The 24,682-nt window shown below is 45.1% G+C and overlaps 2 protein-coding genes across 2 annotated transcripts in view; both read right to left on the minus strand.

Moving 5' to 3' along the window:
- Positions 1-1,930, minus strand: part of SUN1 (Sad1 and UNC84 domain containing 1) — a 44,131-nt gene extending 42,201 nt beyond the window's left edge. Inside the window, exon 1 of the mRNA XM_066609455.1 lies at positions 1,847-1,930. The gene's annotated coding sequence lies outside the window, so the exon portion shown is untranslated. The remainder of the gene's footprint in view (positions 1-1,846) is intronic.
- A 1,426-nt stretch (positions 1,931-3,356) lies between these two features.
- Positions 3,357-24,682, minus strand: part of DNAAF5 (dynein axonemal assembly factor 5) — a 29,271-nt gene continuing 7,945 nt past the window's right edge. Inside the window, exons 5-13 of the mRNA XM_066640643.1 lie at positions 22,626-22,858; positions 20,047-20,259; positions 18,074-18,217; positions 15,297-15,465; positions 14,374-14,521; positions 8,440-8,590; positions 6,260-6,416; positions 4,726-4,917; positions 3,357-4,373 (exon numbers count right to left, since the gene is read on the minus strand). Of these exons, the coding sequence (XP_066496740.1) occupies positions 4,228-4,373; positions 4,726-4,917; positions 6,260-6,416; positions 8,440-8,590; positions 14,374-14,521; positions 15,297-15,465; positions 18,074-18,217; positions 20,047-20,259; positions 22,626-22,858 (1,553 nt within the window). The 3' untranslated portion in view covers positions 3,357-4,227. The remainder of the gene's footprint in view (positions 4,374-4,725; positions 4,918-6,259; positions 6,417-8,439; positions 8,591-14,373; positions 14,522-15,296; positions 15,466-18,073; positions 18,218-20,046; positions 20,260-22,625; positions 22,859-24,682) is intronic.

The raw sequence follows: 24,682 nt of genomic DNA on the forward strand, positions 1-24,682 counted from the left end.
CATTTTCATTCATGCACAGGCTTACCACCTCATCTGCTGTTTTCAAGATTTAGGTCTTAATTTCTTGAGACTGATCAAGAACTTTCTCTTTCTATACTTGTAACTTTGATTTATACTAGTAGACTCAGAATTCTCAGTTTAAATTTGTAGCAGGTTGTTTGGGGGAGACACAACTATATGTTGAAAGACAGTACATAAATGATGTCAAATACATGACCACTTTGATCTGTGCACATAAAAAAAAAAGAAGACAAAACCAATCCATATGGTTGGGAGTGAGGGGAAAGAACAAACCAACACTTTGAGAACAAGACAATTAGAGCACATCAAATTGTAACTAATCTTTGCAAGAAGTGACCTGGTGCATGTACAGAAGATGAATGCCTAGGAAAGAGCACAAGGAGACAGAGCACACCCTAGGAAACTGGGGACGGGGATTCTCTTGGCCACCATCCCCTCCCCCTGACAGCAGAAGAATGCCAATACTCTTACTTTATTGGGGGAGGAGCTGGTCTAAATGAAGGGGAGGGAATTCCTCTATTAAAAGGAAGAGACTCCCACCTCCACAAACCAGGAAGAGGAATTATTTTGGTCACAATCCTGTGTGTGTGAGAGAGAAATGCCAAGATCCTCCCTCACGTAAGGGGAAGGACATTCCCCCTATTAAGAGGGAGGAAGAAAATCCTTCCCCCAACCATTTCTCTGGTCATATCTACCCCAAACTTCTGCTCCAACACCCAAAAAGATGCAAGGCACCTTATGTCAATTTAAACGTGTGTTTGTCAACCAGTGGTAAGGGTATTTGAGGTGGTGTCTAGTGATACTTGTGGGACCCTTGTACACCTGCTACCCAGCACCAAGACCAGGAACATGACACAACAAACAGCAGTAGGAGGCTCCAAAGCATTCTTTTCTGTGCTCAAAAAGATCCTCCTGTCCATTCTGAGCCTCGCTTCTCACTGGTGCTTGTCACATTGCATCTGGCCTCCCAACCCAGAAGTAACTGGTGATGATGTCATTGCCAGTTACTTCCAGTGGTACTTCCAAGGTCAACAACATAAAGTGGTACAACGGAGGACATACGTTGAGAAACACTGATTTAAAAGAATGAGGCGCAAAAATATTGTCAAAAATATCACAACAAACAAAAAACTACAAAAACACAAAACAATAATTCACAAATTCATTGGATGCAAACACGTGCAGTATCTATGTATTTATATGTAGGCACACACACAAAAACCGATCCATTTGTATATATGGGTAATTATTCTGTATACACAGGCACACGTGTGTAGCTAACAAAAAGATAATCCATAAACAAATACATCAGTATATTTAAATATACACACCCAAATCCATTTGTATATATAAGTAAGGCTTACTTAATACATACATAGGTATATATACAAACACTATATATATACAAAGGCCCCCCCAGAGGGTGAGTGTGTGCCGGTTATGCCAGGATCCTCCCTCACAGCAGCTAGGGGGGCTTCACTTGGGTTAGTGGGGGGGGGAAATAAGAGAACTCCCCCTCACAACACCTGGGGGTTGCCCCCTCCCCTAGTGGGTGAGTGTGTGGAGGAATGGGAGGCCCCCTCTCAGCACTGGGAGGGGCCACTCTTGGTCACTCCTCCCCTAGTGGGTGAGGGGATGCCAGGACCCCCTCACCACCTAAGGGGCTTCTCTTGGCGCTCCCTCCCCTGGGGGGTGGGAGGCCCCCTCACAGCACCTGCGGGAACAGGGTCTGCCCCTCCCGCTGCTGAGGCGGAAGGCTGCCCCCCGAGGCCCCCAGCCACCCTCCCCGCGCGCTGCCAGGAGTGCGAGCCCCCCGCCCCGTTACCTGCTGTCACGCGCAGGCGCGCCCTACGGGGACCCCTCCCCTCTCGCAGCAGGGACGTGCTGTGTTTCTGAGGACCGCGGCGCCTTCCCGCTCTGCCCCAAGCTCCGCCCCCGAGTCTTTCTCGGGCCACTGATTGGCTCTCGCCTCCCTCGGGGGTCTCGCGCTGGCCAATAGGAACGGACTCCGCTCCTCCTCCCCCCCCGACCCCCGCGACTTCTCCAGCTGGCCGCGGAGGTTCGATTTCGAGAGGAAGGCCGTTAGCGAAGGGGGCGTGGCCTCGCTGGCCCGAAAGCCACTCCCCTCGCTGTAAGCCACGCCCCTCCTGCTGGGTGTGCTCTGCCTGCTGAGTCATGGTTTGGGTGCTGCCTGGCAGCAGCTACCGCCAGGGATTTCAAGGCAGGCCTTCCTTCCCCACCCACTCAGCTGAAGCCCCCCTCCGAGGGGGGAAAGCACTCTGCACATGCTCAAGTAGTCTGCAGCCGTTCAAGCACTCTGCACATGCTCATAAGAACAGCCCCACTGGATCAGGCCATAGGCCCATCTAGTCCAGCTTCCTGTATCTCACAGCCGCCCACCAAATGCCCCAGGGAGCACTGCACATGCAAGAAGCACTCCGCGCATGCTCAAGCACTGCACAAGCACTCTGCAGCTGTTCAAGCACTCTGCACATGTTGTCAGGCAGCTCTTCTGCTGAGGTTGGGGCTGCACTAGGTTTGGGTGCTAAGGTTAGGACCCAACTTCAGTCCTCCTGTGCTGGCTCTTCCCAGGAGCCACCACCTTCCTGCAGCACCTACAGAAGCAGGTCATTACAGCCAGCCCACTTTCGCAGCTGGCAAAAGGAGTGGGCAGCAAGCTCTAGGCTACTTAAGACTTTTTCCTTAGCTAGATTTACACTTAGAGTGCAATCCCAAGATTGCGCTGAGCCAGTGTAGGGGAACAAGACACTATCTTTCCTACTGCTGGCTCCAGCAGCACAAAAGTTAGTTCAGTTCTGAGTCCTTACTTTGACTTCAAGACTAGATGCGAGCAAAGCCTAGAGGAGAGCAAAGTGTTCCTCCAGGCCCACTGCTCCAACAGGGCCACGTATCAGCCAAACTAGTGTTGTTAACCTACACCTTACATTAAGCTTTTCTTGTGGACATCCAAGCTTCAAAGGCGATGTTGATGAAGCATCACTGACTGCCTGAGCTAGCTCTGTATTACATACAACCAGAGGCTTCCCACTTGGGTGAAGGGGCTCTGTTTAGCACATGCACCATGCCCTTAACTTGGAGAATCTATGCTTTGAATTCTTTTTATAACTAATCTTGCACTTATAAATAGCAGAATTCCTGCAATATTTCCACCGTCATTGAAACTGTTCTCAGCTTCCTACTATGTGGTCTGAAATCCGTTATTGGCAAAGGCAGAAGTTTAATCTATAAAACTGTAAGCTGCCCTCTCTGTCAAACACACACAGATACTTTATGATAAAACTTTATTTTAAAAATTATTATATTGAGAAACCATGTAACAAAACATTAAAAATTTCATCAAAGCTGAACGTCATTCCCTAAATGCCACACCTTCATATTATAAGGCACTGTAAGTTGGGAGCTCAAAAAAGAAAGCTGAGCAAATTTAATTAATAAATACTGAGAGAAGTACTATCAAATGAACTGTTCTTCATCACTTATTTCTTATTGAACCCAATCCTTGAATGCAGACTTCCCAAATAACTTCATACAGATCAAGCCTACACTGAATCAATCACAATTCAAAGCTATGTGATGATTCCATGCTCAGGATTGTAGGATGTTATTACTCAAGAGATGGTAAATCAATTTCAATGCAAGGAGAGTGACAACTTATTTTTCTTATTGCCAAGTGGTCTGCAAACCATCAGGGACACTGAAGCCCATTCACAGTATCAATTTCAGTGCAAAAGGATTTCCTTTTCCCTTTGCAATGAAGGCGGTTTCATCTTCAAGTTGACAGGTCCAAATGCTTTGTGCCTGAGAAGTACAAACAGCATTACTTTCCAAGAACCATTTCATCAGCAAGAAAGATGTGAATTCTACTGCTTGGTATACCTTTAAGCCATTTAAAGCTGCACAGCAACTTCTTACAATTACCCTTGCAAGTCTAGGATCTGAGATTTACTGCATGACTGTTACAAGTAGGGTCTGCAGCAATAAATATTATAGAACAAATTAACTAAAAGCATTTTTATTCACACATTAGTCTTTGCCTATTTTACATCAAGGCATGTGAACGTTGACCTGCACCAGCTTAAAACCCCTCCATGTACTGGTGTCGGCACCCTATAGCACAAAGGAGAATGCTCCACCCCTAATATAAGACAGAGCTCTTGTGCACTGCCTTCAAGGGCTATGGGCAGTTTATGCTCCAGTGTATCTCCAGCCGGTTGACTCAATGTGCAGCAGCAACTGATCACAGTAGATCGGAGTCCGATGCTTGTGCACAACAGCCTCAATCTCTCTTGCCAAGCAGTCTGGGTAGAGAACTCCTCCTTCTTTCAAAACATCTGCAAAAGTTAAGTTTGTACAATGAGGAGCACAGTTTGTCCTTTGGCTTTTGCTACTTATGACTTCACGAAGGAACGTTAACACCTGAATTTGCTTGCTTTCCTGTTCCCCCCCAATCTCCTTTTCCCTTTCATGTGGTGTCTATTGGCTTGTAATCAGGTGGGCAGGATCTCTGTCCCCAGAGAACAGCACCTAACCTACCTCTTTAAAAGAAACAGTCTTACAGTGCAATCCTGTGTAGGTCAACGCTGAAACCAGCCCCATTGAGTTCAATGGGACTTGACCTACACACTTGCTTGGGGGTGTGCATAGGACTGTAGCCTTAAAGCAGCAACTTATTCCATGGCTTACCTAAGACAGCAGACTGGATGTTCTGGTCAGGGTCATCAAGATGAATTAACAGTTCCTGATAGAGAACCTCAATATTGGCTTTCAGGAGGGCTTTTTTATCATCATCATCAACACATTTGAACCAGCTGATTAAGGCGCTTGAAGCTGCTAGTCGGACATCATGTGATGCGTCATCCAAGCGCTTTAAGAGTTCTGAAAAGGAACAAGAGTATGGAAAGGAACTGTGTGGAAAGTGTCTGAACACAGGAAATTCATGAACACAGGAAAACTATGAGGCAAAGAAGCACACAGGTTTTTTGTTTTTGAATTTATACTCAGCCCGCTGGCTCATAGGTTCTTGTACCAGTTTACAAAAGCAATCAGAACATTTTATGCTATAAAACACCACAATTAAAGCAATATGAAAATGTATTTTTTCAGCTAGGCAGCAAAAGAGAATAATGAAACAATTATGGTAAATAACTTTCTTTCACTGAATTATATTGCTCTGTTCTGCCATTTTCTTCCACTGACTAGAACAGAAGAAGGGAAGGCACTGCTGTGCTTCCTACGGCCCAATCCTATGCCAGCCAGGGCTGGCAGAATGGGCATGTGCACTGTCACAAACATGCCATAAGGCACACTGTGGTAGTGTGGAGGCCTCCAGAGTCGACAGTGGCAGCGTGGAAAACCACAGTGCTGGCAGCAAGGCTTGAGCTGGCCTGCTGCAGCCAGCTGGAGGCCTGAACCTGTCGGAGCACATAAGCTGTCCACAGGGCGGTGAGGGGAGGGCTGAACCGTGAGGAGGGAGCGGTTCAGGCCCAGGAGGGGGTGGGACAGTGGCCACAGCGGCTACCACCACATCTTCTCCTCCTCCTGAAAGTCCAACACAGGGTGGCCCAGATTTGCGCCAGCGATATAGCTGGCATGGCTCTGAATAGCCCTATAAAGACTGCTAGGGCTTTACCCAAGTAGGGAGACAAATGTCTCGTTCTCCCAGGAGACTGCCAGCAGCCTCTATTCCAGCACTGGATGCCGCAAAAGCTGCACTGGCCTTGCTGGATCGTAGCACGGGACTATTGTTAGGATTGAGTCGCTATTTTGCTCCTCTCTACACCAGTCTATGCTCCCCACATATCACAATTATACATGTTTAACATATCATTTCTCTGATAAACAGCAACACCAGAATACATTACGACTTCAATCGTTTACAGACTTACTTGGGAGGAAGGCCCACTGAATTCAGTGGCACTTTTTTTCTGAGTAGGCATGCAAAGGAACTGCATTTTGAATCAAACAGACAGAAATGGATAGCCAGCCTGTGGCATTGAGGGTTTAGACACAGCTGGACAGACATAGAGAGATCCATGGGGCCTGACAATGGCATACAGAGTCAAGGTCTACCCTCTACTCTTACCTCCCTTGTACCCAGTTGCCGCCCACTTTACAGTTCAACTGGCTAGAAAGAAACATCGCCCCAAGGCAAAGATATATTTGTATACATTAAAGCAGTACATTCTCATGTTTCAGAAGTCAAGAAGACTATCAGTACCTGGATAAATGTTGCTAAGTTCGCTGTAATGAATCTGTTTTCCACAGCTGGTTAGAAAAGTGCCAATTATTTGACAAGATATTAAGCGTGTCATTTTAGAATCCTCGTCCAAGGTGGCGACTATCTTTGGCATCAGCTCATGTTCCACCTTCAACATCTGCAGCCAAGAAAAGCAATTTGTGCTTTAGTGAAAACCAGCCATAGGTTCCCGCAGCTGCTCGCAATCAAAAGAACCAAAGGGGGGGGGGAACAGGACAAATCAATCAAAATCCACAGGATATGGAGCAAGATTTTTGGGGAGCCTGCTCTGTGGGTCCCAGTTATGTTCCTTGTCCTTCCTACAGGGAACCTGTTACTGAACTGGCTGCAGTATTAGCTTCGTGGATGTTCTGTATGATGAAGCTGTGTAAAGCCAGGCAGTCACATCTCAGAGGGTTATGTGTGGTTTAGAAGCCGAGGATGTGATTCAACAGCCAACAGAGCAATTATCTCACAGCAGGCTGTCAGAAATAAGCTCAATGGAAAAGAAATCCCAAGTACCACAACACATTAATGTTATTTAATTTTAATTAATCCTCCCCCCCCCCCATAGCTACCTACAAATTTTATGTGTTTGGGAAATTCTATACAGCAGGCAAGTTCTTTTGTATTCCAGAAGGTGGCAGTGATGTCTGATATAGGGAAACACCAAACCCTTTGGATGTGACTTAAGGTTACCTATTCAGTGTTCTGCCAGGATACTATAGAACTAATTGCAATACTCACTGCCAGACAAGAGTGTGTGTTTGTGTAATAAAACTATACTGGTGGTCTTGTCTATAAAAGAAAAAAGTGCCAACCACAGAAAAGCCCAAGTGAAAGATAGAATGAGACTTGCTCTTCTTTTCTTGACCTATCTGATTCTTGCTGAACATTTATGTCTCTTTAATACTAATAATAATAATAAAACAACTTTATTTGTATCCCGCCCTTCTCCCTGAAAGGGACCCAGGGCGGCTTACAGCATGTAAAAACAATTTTAAAAAGCATGATTTAACACAGATAAAAACATACTAAAAACACATTAACAGAGGCCATAAAAACAGTAGTCAGAATAAAGTCAGAATAAAAAGAGCATAAAACAGCAAATCATAGAGGAATCCAGCCTGTCAAAAAGAAACTAAAAAAAGTATAAAAGTGTTAAAAAGGCCATGGAATCAGAAGGCTTGTTTAAAGAGCAGGGTCTTCAGGCCTTGCCGAAAAAACTCAAGAGAGGGAGCCATTCTCAAGTCAAGGGGAAGGGAGTTCCATAACGTTGGTGCCACTACTGAGAAGGCCCTATTTCTTGCCACCGCCCCACGAACCTCCTTGGGCGGTGGCACTTGTAAAAAGGCCTTCTCTGATGACCTGAGAGGACGAGCCGGATTGTACGGGAGCAGGCGATCTCTAAGATAGCCTGGCCCAGAGCAGTATAGGGCTTTAAAGGTCAAAACCAGCACCTTGAATTGGGCCCGGAAACGAATGGGCAGCCAATGTAGTCCCCGGAGAAGCGGACTGACCAAGTCAAACCGCCCAGCTCCAGTGACCACACGGGCCGCCGCATTCTGCACTAATTGCAGTGATGCCATCTTTAATTTGGTGCTGCCATCGAAAGGCACTCTCAACACCCCCTTCTTTCCTGCCTACTGTCCTCCCTGCTTTCCCCCCCCCATGCCTTCCCTATGTTCTTTTTTTCCCCTGGCAATTGAGGGGTGGGTGATGAGGTTCGGTATCAAGTTTGAACTTAAAACATTTAATATGCTACAAATAAAGAAAAAGGATACACTAGAGTGGGAAAGAATGACTCAGTCTGAATCAACAAAAATTTAAATATGGTTAATTAACACTTTACAGTTCTTTGCTAAATAATTCTAACAAAATTTAAAACAAAGGCCAAGTGCTTATGCTTTATCATTTGCCATCTTTTTTTCTTCTTTTTACATGAATTTATTGTGACTGACTTCATTTTCTGATGGATCCGTCTTCTTAACTTGCCCCCCTGGGCTTTATTTTTGTTAGGATGATTTCGTAATTTTGTAAAAAAATTGGTGTATATAATTTTATTTTCTTGAAAGTATTTTAAAAAAGAAGGCTTGCATTTTAGGAGGGCAATATCCCTTCCTGGCTTTGACAGGACAGTTGACGAAGGGGGGGAAGTTTACCTCTTCTGGTGACAGTAGCTTGCTGCAAATCAGGGCCCAGAGGCAGGCCACGGCGGTTGTGCGGATGGCAGCTGCTGTTCTTCCAGCTTGCCACTGCAGATTCGGAGCCAGGATGTCTTTTATCACAGTCTCAAGGTAGTTACAAAACTGCCTGAAGCCAAGAACAAGAGCAGCAAAATAAACGCTTTGTGCAAACGTGATGGAATGATTGGGAAGATGAAAAGACACATTTTTTCAGTCTTGAAAACAAGATAGCCAGAACAGGAAGAATGGAGCATGAAGAGGGGGGAAAAAAGAAACACACACTTAACCAAATACGATGACAGTGTGTGTTAACAATGTTTCATTACTTAAATTTTCTTTTGAGAGAAAATAAGTGGACTTTGTATAAACAACATTTCAGGAAGAGACAGGAGTCGTCTCAGTTTCAGGTTCTGCCAATAACATGTCTTGTCAAGGCCTCTTATTCTCTGGATCAAACCTCTCCAACAACATGAAGAGGATTTCAACAGTAGTATAAAGAAAAACAGAGTGGTTGTTATTGAAAAATCACAAAATGCCAGAGCCATCAGGGACCTCGGAGGTTATCTAGTCCAACCCCCAAAATGCACCTTGCTGAACAGATCATACAATAAACCAACATTTTGTTCTCTTGAACTTAAAGTGCTGAGTGTCCTCCAGATTGCTGGATCAGGGCCATATTTTTCCATACTGATCATGCATGCTTCTACATTACTTGAAGGAACAGCACTGGTAAGGACCAAACTGTACCAGAAATTCCCTTAGCTGCAAGTGTGGGGAATTTAAGATACTTAAGATACTGAAATAGCAAAGTCAGTGCTTGGTAGTTATCAATATCAACGAACAATTAACCACCTGAAAACCTGAGTTGTCTTCCTCGGTCATGGATGCTAATGATCCTGCCTATCCTGCTGGCACCAAGATAATGTACAGAATTCTACCCCTGCCCCCCAAGATGCAACAGAGTATTTTATGTCCACAAAAATGGAGGAAAAAATGCTGATTCTGTAAAAATGAACCTACTGCAATGTAAAACCATTTCGGTTTCTACAGATTTTGTTTTAGATATTGAAACCTGAATCATGTGTGTTGCATTTTCCAGTTGTTATCAGAGACAGAATCAAAATTTTACACGTGCCTTGGAAAATGCTGCAAAAGTTTTTTCAACAAAATGGCTGACCAGGAACATTGTGGTGGCTGCACACAACTGGCTGGCTGTTGGGGGCCCACACGTGGAGGGATTTCAAGGGGCTACTGCATGTCCCAGTGAACTAGCCTGCACAACACAGTACTGGTTTTTATTTTTCTCCAGCAGGTGGAATTTAAGAATGTGCAGCAAAGATGGTAAACAGCTCTTAGCTTAAATAAAAGCCAACTGTGAGCAGTTGCAAGTGGTTTGCATGTGGCTCTCCTTAGTCTGATCAAGGCTTTTCTGCTTTCAGCCCAATTCTCATGACCATCGGGCATGTGGCAATTGCCTGAAAGGGCTGGATATGTCAGCTAACTGCACCGAGGCCAGTTGAGTGCAGTCTTCACCAAGTGCAGAACTGCATTTCTGCACACCACTGCAGACCACGCACTGCATTTTTTCTGCAGGGCAGGCAAATAGCATGGCACTGGCTGCACTGAGACAGTTGGCCACAGACAGGCAGCCAGTATGCACAGCAAGTCTGAACAGTGCATGTGACCAGTCCTGAATTCGCCCCTTCAAACTCTGCAGCGCTTCATGACGTTCTCAAGGCACTGTTGTTCCTGAAAGCTGCGTAAGATGCTTCTTCAATCCAGCCTGTTTCCAAGCAGACATTGAGCTCCAAGGTGGTCTATGCCAAATGACCCTTGGGGACTTCTGCATTTTCGGTAATGGTTTCTTTTAATCCCTTAAATAAAATGTGTCAAAACCACAAAGGTGGGTTTTAGCAGAGGCATTTGCTCACCTACAATGGAATGCTTTCTGTGAAGAGGAACAATGTTTAGGAGTGTGTTATATTTAATATCGTTGAGGCAAAACGGGAAGAGCAATGCCAAACCATTCAGCAAAATGAGATATCTGCCCAAGAGCTGTTTAACAAGGTATGCTAGAACCTGTCAATTTGAGCCATTTAACTCCCACATTCTCCCCCAAAAAACCTTGTTGCCAGATAAGACCCATTGTATGTTTGAAAGAAAGTGCACACCTGTTCAAAGTGTGATGCAGTTGTTCAAACAGGGGAATATGTCTGGCTGATGCTGAAAATGAAACTCTTAAATTGCAGCCATCTCTAACAGGGACCTAGACTGCGCTCAGCGTTGGGAATGATTGACAAAGTACCATATAGCTGCGCGGGCTGCAGTGGAAAAAACAGACGAAACCGCTCCTCCTTTTAAGGACAGCTAGCCCATAATGCACTGATGGCTCATGGTTCAACTACTTTGAACCTTGTTAAAAAGTCCTCATGTGCCTACGGATTGGCTGTTGTGTTGAGAATTTCTTGCATGTGCCCTCCCTCTCACTTCAAGGTGACTCCTTGTGAAAACAAGGTTACAAAGGTTTTTTCACAAACCTGCCAGCTGCCAGACAAACAGATCTTCAGTAAGGGTAGCTTCTTCCAGCACAGAGATAGCATGGTGAGGACAAGAGGATGCTGTGGCACGTCAGAGGCTAGGTGGATTTACTGCAGCAGAAGCTTTGGTGCGTTGGAGACCACTGTGTTGGATCAAGTCCATTATAGTTCCTGCTGTAATAAATCCACTAAGCCTTCAAGGTGCCACATGTCTCTTTGTTCTTTCAGCTGTAACAGGTGAACACGGCTGCCTACTCCCCCCAGATGCAGACAACATAGCTACTCCCAACAGATTTTTTGACTGTCAGGCACCTGTTACAGGTATAGGGCCTCTGACTCAAAAAAAGATGGCAACACTCCATGGAAGAGTGCTCACCTGGTTTTTGCAGTGTTCTGAGAGTATACTGCCTTAAAAATACACGAGAAGTGCATTCTGTGGTGGAAGGACAGACATAGAGACCTCCTCAAGTCATGCACGAGGGCTGTAAAGTTGGGTAGGCTTGTGCCCAGAGTCTATCACTGGCTATTCATATGGATGGTGATACAGAACCTCCATGTCCACTGGAACCCTATCTCTGAATACCAGTTGCAGGAGAGCAATGATGGGAGAGGGGTCTGCCTTCAACTCCTTCTTGTGGGCTTCCCAGAGGCAGTTGGTGGGCTGTGGGAATCAGGCTGATGGACTACATGGGTCTTAAGCCTGATCTAGCAGGGCTCTTCTTGTATAATGTCAGTAAGTGTAAAGTCATGCACATTGGGGCAAAAAATCAAAACTTCACATATAGGCTGATGGGTTCTGAGCTGTCTGTGACAGATCAGGTGAGAGATCTTGGGGTGGTGGTGGACAGGTCGATGAAAGTGTCAACCCAATGTGCGGAGGCAGTGAAGAAGGCCAATTCTATGCTTGGGATCATTAGAAAAGGTATTGAGAACAAAACGACTAATATTATAATGCTGTTGTACAAATCAATGGTAAGGCCACACCTGGAGTATTGTGACCAGTTCTGGTCGCCACATCTCAAAAAAGACATAGAGGAAATGGGAAAGGTGCAAAAGAGAGCGACTAAGATGATTACTGGGCTGGGGCACCTTCCTTATGAGGAAAGGCTACGGCGTTTGGGCCTCTTCAGCCTAGAAAAGAGGTGCCTGAGGGGGGACATGATTGAGACATACAGAATTATGCATGGGAAGGATAAAGTGGATAGAGAGATGCTCTTTACACTCTCACATAACACCAGAACCAGGGGACATCCACTAAAATTGAGTGTTGGGAGGGTTAGGACAGACAAAAGAAAATAATACTTTACTCAGCATGTGGTTGGTCTGTGGAACTCCTTGCCGCAGGATGTGGTGACGGCATTTGGCCTAGATGCGTTTAAAAGGGGATTGGACAGGTTTCTGAAGGAAAAGTTCATTACAGCTTACAAGCTATGATGTCTATGTGCAACCTCCTGATTTTAGAAATGGGCTGTGTATCAGAATGCCAGATGCAAGGGAGGGCACCAGGATGTAGGTCTCCTGTTATCTGGTGTGCTCCCTGGGGCATTTGGTGGGCCGCTGTGAGATACAGGAAGCTGGATGGGACTATGGCCTGATCAAGTGGGGCTGTTCTTATGTTCTTATAATCATTAACCCAAGATGACAGCTAAAATGAGGGTCTGCTTGCAAAAAGCTCTTCATTGTTCCCCCCTTTCATTGTGGTCTTTGGTCTAGCAGTACGACTGCCTGGCATTGTTCTATCACAAAACAGTCACATTTCTAATGAGTAGGCTCTAACTGAGTTGATAACAGAAACCTGGCCCCTTCCATTCATGCCTGGTGGTTTCCTGATTAGGCTGTTGCAACATGTGCTAAGTGATGCGGAAACTTTAGCAAAAGTAGAATGTGCAGCCTTCCTCTTAACAGGTACGAACCTGTTTTGGCCCATTACCTGTTTCTGAAGCACCTGTGCTGGCTGTCAGTGTGTTCCTAGGCCCAATTCAAACTGCTGGCTCTGGCCTTCAAAGCCCTAAATGGTTTGGCTTCTGATAATCGCAGGAATGTCTCTTCTTCTGTGAGGTTCGGGCTTGTTACTTAAGGTTTTCTGATGAGACCCTGCTCTGGATTTCATCTCATGGGAAGGCTACACCAGCCTTCACCAGACGTAGGGTTTTTTCTGCAGCAGCCACAATGCTAGCACACTCTCTCAAGAGACATTTTCACACTCTTCCCTGCAGGCCTTCTCAAGGCTAGCAAACACGTTTTTGTTTCAGTTGGCCTTTGATAACTATTGCTACGCCCTTCTCTATATGGAGAGCTGGTGCAGTGAGATGGCTAGCACGCTAATCTGAGAAACAGGACTTCCCTGGTTTAAATCTCACCTCTACCATGAACTCATTAAGGCTGTAATCCTTTACATACTTCCCTGTGAGTAAGCTCCAGTGATTATAATGGGATTTATTTCAAAGTAGACAGGCATAGGATGGGACTCTAAGTGGGCTGAGGCAAGCCACTTCCTCTCCATCTCAGTCTTCCCCAGTTGCAGTATGGGGATAATGCCACCTACCATACACAGATGCTGTTCAAGACTATATCTTGAGAGATCTCAAGATCTCTCACAAAGAGAGTCTGGTCCAACAAGAAGCTGACAGAACATACCAAGATCCAGGTCTACAGAGCTTGCGTCCTGAGTACACTTCTGTACTGCAATGAGTCGTGGACTCGCCGCCCACAACAGGAGAGGAAACTGAGTGCTTTCCACATGTGCTGCCTCCGACACATTCTCGGCATCACCTGGCAGGACAAAGTGCCAAACAACACAGTCCTGGAACGAGCTGGAATCCCTAGCATGTATGCACTGCTGAAACAGAGACGCCTGCGTTGGCTCGGTCATGTCATGAGAATGGATGATGGCCGAATCCCAAAGGATCTCCTCTATGGAGAACTTGTGCAAGGAAAGCACCCTACAGGTAGACCACAGCTGTGATACAAGGACATCTGCAAGAGGGATCTGAAGGCCTTAGGAGTGGACCTCAACAAGTGGGAAACCCTGGCCTCTGAGCAGCCCGCTTGGAGGCAGGCTGTGCAGCATGGCCTTTCCCAGTTTGAAGAGACACTTGGCCAACAGTCTGAGGCTAAGAGGCAAAGAAGGAAGGCCCAGAGCCAGGAAGACAGACCAGGGACAGACCGCACTTGCTCCCAGTGTGGAAGGGATTGTCACTCCCGAATTGGCCTTTTCAGCCACACTAGACACTGTTCCAGAACCACCTTTCAGAGCACGATACCAGAGTCTTTCAAGACTGAAGGTTGCCAACAACCAACTAATCTTCTTCTTCAACAGCAAATGTACAACACAACAAGGTAATGTAGCAGAAGGCTATGAAATGGTTCCTACCCTTGAGAGTTGACGGTCTCGTCTGGGTTCTGAAGCAACTGTGAGAAGATAGAAAAGAGTTTCAAACGCATCTGGGGATCCTTGGAGGTCTGCAGGCATGTTTTAAGAATGAGAATAAAAGCCTCCAGAGCTTCGGCAATCACGGGGCCTGGAAAATAAACATGGAAAACTCTGAGTTTTCTACTTGGCCAGCACACCTTGCATGCAAAGACTTAACACAAGGGATGGCAAAATCTGTATAAAAATATTCAATTAATGTTCCCCCCCCCCAAAAAAAAATGGGATAACCTGAAAAAGAAAAGACAAAGGATATACCACTCCCCCCCCCGTGTGTGTGTGTGTGTGTGTGTGTGTGTATGTGTGTGCTTTGAAGACAAGCCCTCACACATACACACACAAATTCTGGTCACAATCCAGCAGGCCTGACACTGGCATTTCAAACTACGGTTGCTAACTCTGATGCGGAGCGAGCCATAATATTGTGACTGGTGAGGTTGATTGAGAATTTGTTATTGAACATTATGCTGCTCCATGGGTTAGCTCTGAAGCAGGGTGAGAGGGGGAAATTCATGCAAGAGGAGAGAGGAAGGAACACACAAACCTAAGCATTTCAATTCACTTCATGATATTTATGGGCTTAAATGTAAACAAGTCAATGTTACACATTCAGATTCTATGCATGTTTGCTTGGAGGTAAGTCTCATGGTGTTCAGTGGGACTTATTTCCGGTTAAGTGCGCAAAGGTCTGCAGTTTGGTGAATCAAAAATCCATTATCAATCACATAGCATAGAAGACAAGCAGTAATGCAGCCATACTGCCTTGTTCTGAAAAATTTTCAGACATAGCTTAAGCAGAAAAAGATGACTAACAAATGGGTGAAAGAGCAGGCAAACCCACCCTTGCCTTGCTCCATCTGCATTACCTGAATGAGTGGCGATGACGTCTAACTGCAGCAGTTCTGGAGAATAGCAGGTCCAGTCATCATGAGCTGAAGACACCCACTCCATAAGCTGAGTTATATGTTGCCGGTACAGGCTAACACCACCACTCAAGTGCTGCACGTCAGCCAATGAAGTTGTTGCTTCCTTTAACTGTTGGGTGGGGGGAAAAGATGCAAAAAATGTTTAGAAAGGTGGCCCCTCTTCCTTGTAGCCTGGCATTGGGACACAGAGCTGGCAGCAAACAGATTCTCTCCTCACTGTGGAAGGCCTGGCTCCTGGCTACTAAAGTGACTGAATGTGGGAAGCACTGCTTGGCTAATGAAGTGGGCTTCATATGTTTTCTAAGAAAAGATGAGTATTAGAAGCTTAATTTTTTTTTAAAGGTGAGATTCTAATGAATGTTATTAGACAACTGGATAACAACTTCCTTCCCCACAGGAATGTCTGTTTTAATGCTACTTAGCTACTACTTTCCTTTATACTTCACTTTACAGTTAGGAACAGGATAGAAAGACCCACAGATAGACCATCAGGCCTGACAGGTGTTAACAGATGCCAGCCCCACAGACATAGCCGGTCTTGTTCTGCAGCATCTGCGGGTCCCTGGCAACTAGTGATGTCCTCAGAGCCCCACCCTCCACCTGCTAGAGTAGGGCTCTCTAGATCTGGCTCATGGGCTGGATCCAGTGCCCTGCATAACCCCTCCCCCAAATGAATAGAGCCTTGTGGTTGTGGCACCAGTCTCCCCCGGAACTGTGCCCTGGTTTGCATATCTGCCTGGAAATTCGAGTGCAATGGCTGCTGGGGTGACAGATCCTGGAAGCAGCAAGCTGGGATTCAGTTCAGGGGAGAGCAGCGCTGTGATTACGAGGCTCCCCAGTGGAATGGTAAGCATTGTTTGTGCCAGGGAAGCCTTTCCCAGTGCACAGTGGTCTCCACATTGGAGAGGAAGCATGTCTTTTCTTCACTATCGTCTCTCTATTAGCAACATGTTCTTTCAAAAGAGCACACATCTTAAAACTAAAAGCAGAGAGCCTCAAGACCTTGCACAAGGACTTGATTCTGCGCAAGACATTCTGATGCCCTGAAAGTCACAGGACTCCTCTAACCCTGGCCCAGAAATAATGTCAAATGAACATGGATTGTATTCAAGCATGAATTTTCTGATGTTAAGACTAACTTTCAAAAATAAAGACTTATTTGGAAATAGCCTGACAGTGACAAAAGACCATAAATACCAACTGGGATTATCATGCCTGGAAGCAACAGGTCAGGAAGCAAAATGGTCATTCAATTACAGGAAGAAAGACTGGAAACAAAGCATTCCTTGGGCCACCAAAGAGGTGCCCTAAGAAGAAGGCCGTCTGATTTATCTGGCATGCAACTTAGGAAGAAAGTGACTTATAGCTGTCAGGAAAAAAGGCCCTCATTCATCAAGGCCACCTTTGGCTACTGCCTCCGATTTTAAAGAATGACTGAAACAGTTTCAAGCCCAGGAAAAGAGTGGAGGTGAAAAGGGCAGCTCCCCAAAAGGCACTGCTGCATCACCTGAGGAAGCAGAGAGAGAAATAAGATGGCCTGCCATGAACAATCACAGGTTACTTTTTCTTTAAAAACTCTGCTGCAGCTACCCCAAGTGGTCCTCAACGTGTTGAGAGCTGGAGCCCACCTCAAACTTCAGCCTGTAGCCTGGGACCCACTTTTGGAGGACATGTGGTCAGGGATTTGGATTTTAAACAACTGTATAATATGTCACCAACATTTTCAGGATGTGAACATACACTCTCAAATGGTAAAAAAATGTTCCCTTTCCTTGTCTGGGTTATACTTTCTCTCCCAATAAAATAGATTTTTGCAATCAAAGAACTCTATATCATCTTAAGCTGGTTTACAGGTTGTTTTTTTTAAGGATATGTTATCTTAAGGTTGAACTGCGGTTATCACACTGCCTGTGTAAAAAACATTGGATCTGCTGTGCCTTTAGTTTTGAGTGGTTTATTTTTCTCCTACTAAGATTACCCCTCCCACAACAATTCTGGAAAAACATCCTGGGTTTTTCTCTATGACACTAGCTCCGGGAGATTAACACAAATCCACCTTTTGAGAAAACTTCTTTATGGATAATCTTTTTCCCTTCAGGGAAGAGCAAAATAAGGGGCTTCATAATGAAGCTTAGATAGCATTCTGAAATCCTGCCACGAAAACATGCTATAATGCATGATTAGGAATGGTAATTAGTCAGTCTTGATTTTCAGGTTTTTGCTGGGCAGTTTTACAAACAGGAGCAGTTTACTGATAAAGCACATGCTCAACATGTAAACAATTCTCAAATTCAGACCCAGTCTTCTTCTCTATAGAGGTATTAGGTAGTAAGATAAGGGAAAGCCTCTATTTGAGGCCTCTGGAGAGTGTGGTCCAAGAGAGACCACTCCACTCTCCTGTACCTCTGAACTGGGGTCGGTACAAAGTATGTAGCTCTAGCTCAGCAGTGAATCAAATGGGTGAATCACCACACGGTGGCAGCAAAGAGCTGCATGGGGTGAAGGAAGAGCTTTGGCAGGCAGGATATGGAACATGGGCCTAAGGTGGCTGACTGTGCATTACATGGCATCGCTCTCTCTCAGTCTTTGCTGCTTGACTCTGAGTTGCGAAAACCAAATGCTAGAAAGAATAACTCACTTCAATCACATTCCGCTTCAAGAAATACCCAGGAAAACAAAAACACAGGTATGCGCACTGGCACTCCTGTCTATCTCACCTTTACATGAAGGTGTCCTGCACTTGGTATTGCCGTTATAGAGATCAAAATCTTCATTAGCTGGAGGCTGATTTCTTGACAGTCTTCTTGGCACACCTCTATGAGAGCTTCCACACAGCAAAGCAACTGCTCCACGTAGAAGACCTGCCAAACACAGACAGGAAGGGAAAGATTTTCAGAAGGCATGCAGGCACCTTCTCTAGTATCTGCTGTGCTCTGTCCTAGTCAGATCAAAGCTGTATTAGGCTGTGGCTATTCGTCTTTCAAGCACTTGATAGCCTCAGGGTTCAAGTAGACCTGACAACAGCAGCCAGCACATTTCTTTAGGAAGATCTACACCCTGGACTTTTATTTTTTATTCATGATACATGATAAAATATTTCAGGGAGCTGATATGGCACAGTCGCAAAGAGACTGAGCTAGGAGCTGGGAAGATGAAGAGCTAGGAACTGGGAAGATCAAATCACATCTCTGCCATGAACTCACTAGGGGGCCTTATGCAGGCCATTTTCTCTCAGTCTTCCCATCTGCAACATGGGGATAATAATACTTACCTTACAGGGTTCTTATAAGAATTAAAATACATATGATGTGCTTTGAAAAGCATTGTACAAGTGCAACCAGTGGGTTTTTCCATGAAAGCAGGTTCTCAAAATGATCCTGAAAGTTCTGCTACAAATGGGTGAAAGTCTCCATTTCCATTTAAAAGGAAAAACAGGAAAGCTGGATTCCAAAGGCACTGCCTAACTTCCAAGTGCTTCTCTTCATTACATTGTTTTAAGCCTACAAGTCTATGCACATTTACATGGGAAAAAAGCACCACTGAAAACAGCGGGACTTATTTTTGAGTAAGGATGCGGAGGATCTGCCTGTAAAGCACAGTAAGCATTTGCTTACCTTCCAGTTAATTGCTGCATGATGTAGCATTTCCTTTAGTCAGTGCTGAATCTCTTAAAATGAAAGATAGGGGGAGGGGGAATTCTCACCCTGCACCGTGTGGTGCTACAGCATACAGGAAAAATGGAAAGTGGGCGAGTCAGCTCTGCCTTGCTCCTCACCAGTACCAGAGCCAAAACACCGCTGCCCTGCTAAGCAAGGAATGGGGTGGAAGAGAAGGGCTTGACAAGTGCTGGCATTCAAAACTGCCCCTGATCTCCCTGTGAAGTCTTCCTCCTGCTGCTGAAACAAGCAAAAAAGCCTGCAGGACAGAGAGAAATCAAACAGTTCCACTGTAGCAAATGCTGCTGTTTCAGCCACTGCGAACATGAGGCTCAGCAAAATGGAAAGCACGTGCTAGGTGGACTCCATCCCTTTCTTCCTCCTGGTCTGTATTCTTCTCTCCAGTTAGTCTATGCCTGGCTTCTGCATACAAGTGCAAAGAAAACCCAGCTGAAGCACATCAGAGAGGCAGACTCATCCCAAGGCAATCCGAAAGGCCATCTCAAGGGAACCTGATTTGTCCAGCAAAGTCAGGGCAGATACATAGGCACGAGTCTGAATTTTAAAGCCAGCTTGAGACTAATTCACTCCGCTCTCACAGGAGGAAAAGGACAGCTGCTACAGCTGCAAAGGGGTGGTCGCCATGGTGACTGCCTTTATGGACTCTCACATACAACACTGGCAATCAGATCAAAGGCATTCAGCTTTCATTTTGGGATGGCAGTGGAATGCCAGCAACAGAGACAAAGACATCAGTTGTGGATATTCTCCCTTAGGGCCCCTCCATACACTTCATTTTCAGGATATATTTTTACGCACACACATAAAGTGTGAATGCAACCAACAGGTGCACCTGCTTCTTTTTTATTTACTGTATTAACATTCTAGTTCTTCACAACATAACAAAGCAATACTTTGTGTTGGCATGCAACTAAGTTCCATGACTGGGCATGAATAGGGAGCACACAGTTCTGTCTGGGACAAGGCAGACCCTGGATCCTGTTCAGTTCTAGCTGACTCTGCATCCCTCTTACCTCTTCATACCGCTGGCATAGCTCAGGGCGGGACAGCGTGCTGGCAAGGGACGCCACGTGAGGCTGCAAGACTTTCCTGGGGGAGCCACGTATAATCGCAGCGAGAACCATGAGATGCGACGGGAGGGGTGATCTCTCCAGGTCTGACAAAATCAACTTCAAAGACACCGCAGGGTTGACAAAAGCGCCAATCAACTCTGCTGCTTTCACACACTATGAAAAGAGAACAGACATAAAGGTTGGTCAGATTGCAAGATGCAAAACACCAGTCAAGCCTATCATGATAATTTACACACACACACACACACACACCTCTCTCAACATTGAGGGTGTCAGTTGTTTTCCTTTCTTGTTTTTTAAAAAGGCTCCAGAAATCGCCTCCTAGGCCTTTTTCTACTCCTTCACTCACTCACGATTCTACGCATAAAAAAGTTCTCCTGACATGTATTGAGAGAGCTTACAAGGAATGCTCACATGCCTTCTTTCAACACTGGGCTCTCAAGCTTCCAAGAGAAAGTTCTGAGAACACAGAAACAAAGGCAGGCAACTTCCAGTGTTAACAGAACCTTTTAGCCAGCCGTCATCAGCCAGATGCCTGTCTAGGATGTACAAGTCCCGTTTTCTTCACAATGTTCCTCCGAGGCACCTCCTCCTCAACCACCAAATTTTGAGAGGAAATAAAGACACACAACTCCCACCCCACCCAGCATTGCTAACAATTTGACATCTCGAGGCCTTATTGACTTATCTGCAGCAAAGCATATTTGCTGGGGCACTGTAGTATAACCCATTCAGCAAAGATCACATTCTTGCTGGTAAAGGGCCTTCTTTTTGCCCTTTTAAAATTTGATCAATTTATATCCTGTTTTTCATTAACGCTCAAAGTGGCTGGCAAACAGAAAAGTAAAAACAGAATTTACAAGATGACATCATAAAAACAGACAAAAAACACCACAGCCCATTAAAAACAAAAAAATTAAGGATACAGATGACCAAAAGGAATGAAGGGGGATCTGAATAATAAAAAAGTTTGTCAAGTTCTTTTGAAACAATAAGCAAAGGGGCTGTTCAGGGCTCCCGAGGAAGGGGACTTAATTCATCTATCCACTTCTATTCCACCTTTCACAAATGGTTCCCAGGCGGCTAAGGCCTAAAACACACAACACATAGTTTTCAGTGAGAGGACATCTGAAACAGTAATTAAAAATTGACAAAAAATAAAGTACTTTGACAGCAACTCACAATCCAAATTTTCTGGGGGAATAAGGTCTTAAGTACCCTTTTAAAAATGGAGAGAGGGTAGAGCTTCTTGAACTGTCTGGGGCAGCAAGTTCCACAAGCAAAGCACTACCATAGAGAAGGCTCTGCTCTCTGTCGAGGTAGAATAACATCCATCAAGATACCATGATAAACAGTTCGTAGAGACTGCTGTTCACAAATCCACTTCAAGTCATGGTTTCCAAATGCGGTTGCTCAATTGGATTCCAATTGCGGTTGTGATTTGTCAATTCAGAAACACCACCAAATCATAAATTTCCTTAATTGTAGTTTGGTGCAATACTTGAACTGAGCTGAGCCCAAGTATTTCCCTTTTCAGAGGTCACCCTGGATGCTGAGCCCAGCTGATGAGTTCAAGCAGACATCTGTATCCAACTCCTATTCATTTTTTTTCCCCAGAAATGGGCAAAATGCAAGATTTGCTTTTAGTTGCACATGACTTCTGACGGTTTGGTTTAATGAGAGCATCAATGCTCCAAAAATGGGAAACAAGATCTCTTTTGTGTTCTTTATCCTCAGCAGCATCTCTCTGGCTGTCAGCTTGTTACCTCATTCATTGTGAAGCACACATGTTCAAACTCTCTTAGTTTAAACGCATCTGTTGCAAACAAAAGCGTGCTATGATTTCTTTCACGCAAAAAAAGGAAGGCAGCAAGAAAGAAACCCAAAACGTGCTGTGTCTGAGCACTGATTAAGACTCTCACCCGGAATAGGCATACCTTAATATTGTGGGAGGATTATGCAGAGAGGGGGAGAAAGAGATAACATGTGAAATTAACTAGAAAGGGCATGAACTGCACATAGTTTTGAAATGGAATTTATCCCCCAAGGCATTTAAACTTTAATCTGCTGCTTATGATTTTTAAGAGACTGTTACCAACATTCCACTTGGCCAGCAGCACAGGTGAAGAGTAATCTGAATAAGGGCACCATCTATCAGCACAATAATCAAACAGAAAATACATTTCACTTAATAGTAGCACCCATCTCTTAGGCAGCCCTAACTATAGTGACCCATGCCTTAGTTACCACACAGCTGGATTTATTTTGCTACATAAACCACTGTGTGAACTTTTTTTTGTTGAAAAGTTGTGTCTAAATATTCTCAATCACAACAACAGAGCACTGCAACGTGCTCTATGTGAGGCTGCCCTGGAAGATTCTTCAGAAACTGGTGTGGAGTGCAATTGCCGGAAATCATGACCCACCATTACTATTCTGGATATGGATGCATCAAATTGACTGAGAAGAGGCACTCAGGTTAACATCTGTAAAGCGCTTACACTCCTGGGCTTACTTACGTTCCTGACCACGCTAGTTTCCTCGTCGGAGCAGACACGGTACAGAGCCCTCAGAAGGATCTCCATGTGCTGTGTTATATGGTCCTCGGCGTGCTGCAGCAGTGTGATCAAAAGCTGGGATGTCTTGATCCGGGTGCCTTCAACCCAGTCGGTCAAATCATTGCAGAGACCTGGGAGAATGTGGAAGATGTTTCTGATCACCAGCTCCCGACATCCCAGCTCTGGTCGATCCACTGGGGAGGGAGGAAGAATTAGAAAGAAAAAAAAAAAAGAAGATAAGAAGCAGGGAAGAGAAAGGCTTACAGAAAATTTTGAAAATGCTTAAGTTCTTCATTTACTGCAAGCTGATGTAGCATAGTGGTTAAGAGACTGAACTATGAACCAGGATTTCCCCTTGTTCCTCCCATAAAATCTCACTCTGAAGCCCTATAGTCTAATCCTAACCAACTTCCCAGCATCAATGCAGCCATGCCAAAGGGGCATGTGCTGCATTCTGGGTTGGGAGGTCACTGAGGCCTTCTCAAGGCAAGGGAATGTTTGTTCCCTTACCTTGGGGTTACATTGGTGCTGGAAAATTGGTTAGGGTTGGGCTGTCAGATCCCTCTCAGCCTTGGTCTTCCTCATTTGCACTATGGGAATAATCTCATTCACTTACCTTACAGGGCTGTTGTAAGGATTACAACAGCACATGTGATGAAGCTCTTTGCATACTAATAAGTGCCTTACAGATTGCAAATATTGTTATCATTCCTGTGACATCATGGTGCAATACCCCACCGGTGCACTACAGATGCTATCTATGGATGTGCCAAAGGGAACCAGAACTACCATGTAGGCCACAGGAAATATTTGTGCTTAGAGAAAGCATGTGGCTGAATGCCAGTCATTGGGGGGGGGGGGGTTGGTGGGTGGGCAGGATAATATTATTGCCTTTATGCCCAGTTGGGGGGATTCTGAAAGCTTCGGGTTAGTTACTCTGGGAAGCAGGATGCTGTCTGATCCAGCAAGGCTCACTGCACATCAAGGAGGGCCACATTCCTGCTGGAGATGCTGTATCCAAACTTCCTCCATGTGAAATTCTTCCACTTGGGCACATATCTACATAGATGGAGGAGGTAGGCAAGATGCAAGCGTTTATTTAAGTCATCTATAACTTGCCAATCCCATCTAGCAGAGGTGTTCAACACAGCTACTTCATAATGAAATGCAACAGGAACATCATATGCAAAACAAAAAGAACAAGCTAACAGAATAGTGGTCAACTAGTCAAACTAATAGAAAAGTCAACATAGCAAAAGGGGAACTGCTCAAAATCAGAGAGAAAAAGGCTTTCAAGAATTGCTGAAATATCTGGAGAGGGAAGTCAACCTAATTTCAGACAAAAGGGATTTCCACATATGAGAAGGTCCCTCTTCACACTGTCACCTACTGATGGCCCCCTCCAGCTGATCTAATAAAGTGGGCTGTTTCATGCAAGCTAGGCTACATGTGATGGCCACAATCACTATAGCTCTTTCTGGAGCTGCTGTGCTTATGGGAATCTTAGCCAGGAGGGTTTAGGAAATTGGATGCTTAGCTCAGGATAGGTAGAACTCCATTTCTTTCCAACCGTCTGACTCAAATTGTGAAGAGCTCTGAAGCAATTTGAAAGAAACAAGGCTAGATTTACCACCCAAACTAGCAAAGACACAAAAGGCGGAGGGCACCAAGTGTGGTCCAAAGGGGGCATTTCTTATAGATGCTACACAGCGCCTAGCATATGGTACCTGCTACATCACAGAGGCATTCCTGATAAAATGTTCATGGCCGATTAAGAAGCCAGCTCCCCCAAAAGAAAGCCCCAACACAACTTCTGATTTTGCATGAGGCTCCCTGCTTGTGTGGCTATACAAATAATATTTAGAAAAAAAACAAACCAATGGAAAAATTAAACAGGATACAGAGCACAGAGGTGTTTATGAAACGCCTACTTAAAGGGAAGGCTCTTCAAAGGAACCCTAAACTAGGGCTTCTGTCTGTCATGAAAGAGAGTATCAGGAGGATGGAAACTGACAGCA

This window comes from Tiliqua scincoides, chromosome 13 (genome assembly GCF_035046505.1).
Source record: "Tiliqua scincoides isolate rTilSci1 chromosome 13, rTilSci1.hap2, whole genome shotgun sequence".
NCBI lineage: Eukaryota > Metazoa > Chordata > Lepidosauria > Squamata > Scincidae > Tiliqua > Tiliqua scincoides.